Genomic DNA, 3,337 nt, shown 5'->3' on the forward strand with positions numbered 1-3,337 from the left:
TTGTACTGAAAACACTGTGAATGTCGAGGTTCTGGGTTTTCCAATTGCGGGTTCTTCATGGCGTGATAAATAGTGCCGCATAGCCGTAGTGGTTTGGCAAATTTCAAACCTACACGACATGGGTGAATCACAGCGAATAAACAGCAATCATGTTTAGGTCCATCACTTGACATTACTTTTCCAACTGAAGGAAGCATCCGAGCCTGCATTGGTTGCTTTCGGTACCCGCGAAACTCTAATCCTCCACCCTGGCCCGACGTCAGCCGCGCGAATTTCGACCCTGCAATATTCCCATTTGCCGACGCAGAAGCCATGGCCTCGGAGCTGCATCAAAGACAGAGCCATGCCAGACGCCAGGCCGATATAGACTCGGACAGCGAAGACAGAGAGGATGAGAAAGTTTTGGTAAATACGCGCCCGTTTACGTTCCGCGCCAGCCGCAGAACGCCAAGAGACTAATCGATCGTGCCCAGGAACAACTAGGATACACACCGGTACGCCAAGACAATTTCGGCAACAACAAAAAACCGGCCGCAATCGTTATCAGGTGAAGGAGAATATATACTAAACATAAGCACAGGTATTGCATCGATCGCTGAATGCCTTTCAGAACTTTGCGACAAGCTTTGGTATGTACTTCCTCCCCTGCTCTGTAGGTTTGTTAGTGAACGACTTTCCGGATCCTGACTTTGGATATAAGCTGCTCTGTATTTTATTGGCGGCGTTCGCGTCACGTTTTCCACTGGCATTGCCGCCGGGGGTAACCTGGCTTACTGGTACGCGACTTGCAAGAGCGTGATGCGCTAGGCAAGCAACGTACTAATACAGAACAAAGGACGAGTTTCATCGTGACGTGCGTCTTCACATTCATCACCGCGGCTGTCATTGCTGAGATATGCTCGTCCCTCCCCCTTGCTGGGTCCATCTACCTCTGGGCTGCTGAAGCCGCTGGTCCTCGATATGGGCGTCTGTTTGGCTATGTCGTCGCGTGGTGGAGTACAATGGCATGGACTACGTTTTGCGCAAGTAAGTAAAAGCGAATCGCAATTGTCGGCATAAGCATTTCTGTGCTAGGTCTGACACAAAGGTCCCAGGTAATACCCAGGCTGCTGTCAATTATATGCTATCGGTAGGTTTTCGCCATCGCGACTGACTGAGTTACATCTCCCAAACTCACACTCACAAGGAAATCACGGTATTTGAACTCGACTTTCCATCGGACAGCTCTAGTATAAAGTTTCGCGCAGTGCAGTGGATTGCCACCGAGTTTATGCTGGCATTTGCTGCCATCTGGAATCTGCTGCCTCGTCAGTCGACTCTCCATCACCTCGTGATACAACACGCGCTGACAGCGATACAGCGAAATACTTTAGGTGGATATTCTATCTATCCACAGGGTCTGTTCTGCTCGACTTTGTCCTGAACTTGGTCTGGTTACCCATCGCAACCAGCAAGACATACGGGTTCCGCTCGGCACACGATGCATTCATGACCACGTACAACGGCACGGGGGCTCCCGCGGGCTGGAACTGGTGCCTGTCATATCTCGCTACAGCAGGTATCCTGATTGGGTTTGATGCTTCTGGTCATGTCGCCGAGGAGACAAAGAACGCCAGCCTGTCCGCGGCAAGAGGCATCTTCTGGAGCACCGTTGCCAGTGGTCTAGGTGGATTTGTAGTGGTCATTCTCTTCTTGTTCTGCGTTGTGAGTCCACATTGAATATCCTCACATCATGACCTGTGCTGTTTACTGACGAAATCTGCAGCCGGACGCCAACACCCTCTTCTCGTTTGGCGGCGCTCAGCCGTTCGTGCCCCTATACGCTGCTATTCTGGGCGATGGCGGACATATCTTCATGAACATCATCTGCATCATTGCATTGTGGTTTGTAAGTCTCGCCAGATTCCGCCAAGTTCGTCGCCGATCTGTAACTAACCGACCCTTGATAGAACACGGCGATTGCAGTTCTCGCTGCGTCGCGTTTGGTGTTTGCTGTTGCGAGGGACGGTGTCCTGCCCTTCTCACCATGGGTGTCCAAGATGGTCAACGGCCAGCCCCGCAATGCTGTCCTCGTTGTCTGGGGAATCGCAGCAATCGTTACCTGCACAATCTTGCCGTCAGCTGTCGCATTCACCTCACTGGTCTCGGCTTCCGGAGTGCCTTCCGCGGCTGCATATGGGCTGATTTGCTTGGGTCGCCTTTTCCTGACGCCGAAAAGGTTTCCCAAGCCCGCATGGAGCCTCGGCCGCCTGAGTAAGCCATTCCAGGCCATTTCCGTGCTGTGGAACGGATGGGTCGTCGCCGTTTTGTACTCGCCGTATGTGTTCCCCGTCACGGCCGACACGCTCAACTACGCCCCAGTGATCATGGCCATTGTTACCATCTTCGCACTTTTGTCGTGGTGGTTTATCCCGCCTGAGAGGTGGCTTCCAAGCAAGCGGATTCAAGAGACGCTTGATGGAGGAGAAGGGAGCAATGAAGGCATTGGGTCGCCACAGCATAGAAATATTGTAGAGTAATTGAGGGGAGAAATAAAATGTGGCATCTGAGCCTCTTACCTTAAAGCTGTATTTAGCCCCTGTAAAATGCTCTGACAAAACGAGCATATCGGATCATTTTAATGGTATTAGTTTCGCGCGGTCAGTCGTTATGTCAAGTGCAATAATACCAGCGGAGGCCTAGTTAATACTGATTTCCAGTGTTTTTGGGTGAAAATCGCTTTTTTTTTTTCAGGTTGAAAAGCACTTTCCTGATGCCTTTTGCCTTGCTTCTGAATAATCAGCGACATTGGAATTTGCGCGTAAGTTGCTGGTACAGCAACAGCTGTTTGTCACTAACGGCATCACATTTGCAGCTTCGTTTTTGAACGCAGACGCCGCAGACCCCTGGCCACCTAAATTCTGTCTCCTTTGATCAGAACAATTTAGTTTACGGACATTATAGTGATTTCGCCAGCATAAATCGCAAATACACATGTCCAAAAGCTGACATTCGTAGTAGAATGAGGTATAGGGTAGGTACCTGATAAGTGCCATCGCACCGCATTTTTGGCATCTCGTTCCCGTCCGTCATTCACGTTATCGAGGCCGCGAAGGAATGCGACAAGAGATACACAAAAAAGATATACCATCTCTTCTTGCCCAGCCGGAGGATCAAGTGTCAAATGCAAACGTCGCGCATCCTCCAAGCCGATTCACGATCACGTGACGTTTCATGTGACCTGGAACCGGAATTTCCCGCTAGCCGAATCTGTTCGGTCTGCTTTGGCAAAGATTCATGCCACGACCTCATTGAGCTCACCTCATCCCCTCGATCCCAATCAATCCGCCAGCCCGTC

The 3,337-nt window shown here is 50.7% G+C and overlaps 1 protein-coding gene across 1 annotated transcript; it reads left to right on the plus strand.

Annotated features, from left to right (window-relative positions):
* Positions 1-312: 312 nt before the first annotated feature.
* Positions 313-2,519, plus strand: LMH87_009008 (uncharacterized protein; the record flags this gene model as incomplete). Its single annotated transcript, XM_056202272.1, has 10 exons — positions 313-405; positions 474-494; positions 581-629; positions 701-776; positions 836-1,026; positions 1,095-1,129; positions 1,187-1,307; positions 1,361-1,704; positions 1,766-1,888; positions 1,950-2,519. The coding sequence occupies 10 exons, from the start codon at positions 313-315 to the stop codon at positions 2,517-2,519; spliced, it is 1,623 nt and encodes a 540-aa protein (XP_056056852.1).
* Positions 2,520-3,337: the final 818 nt, after the last annotated feature.

Source organism: Akanthomyces muscarius, assembly GCF_028009165.1.
Source record: "Akanthomyces muscarius strain Ve6 chromosome Unknown contig_18, whole genome shotgun sequence".
NCBI lineage: Eukaryota > Fungi > Ascomycota > Sordariomycetes > Hypocreales > Cordycipitaceae > Akanthomyces > Akanthomyces muscarius.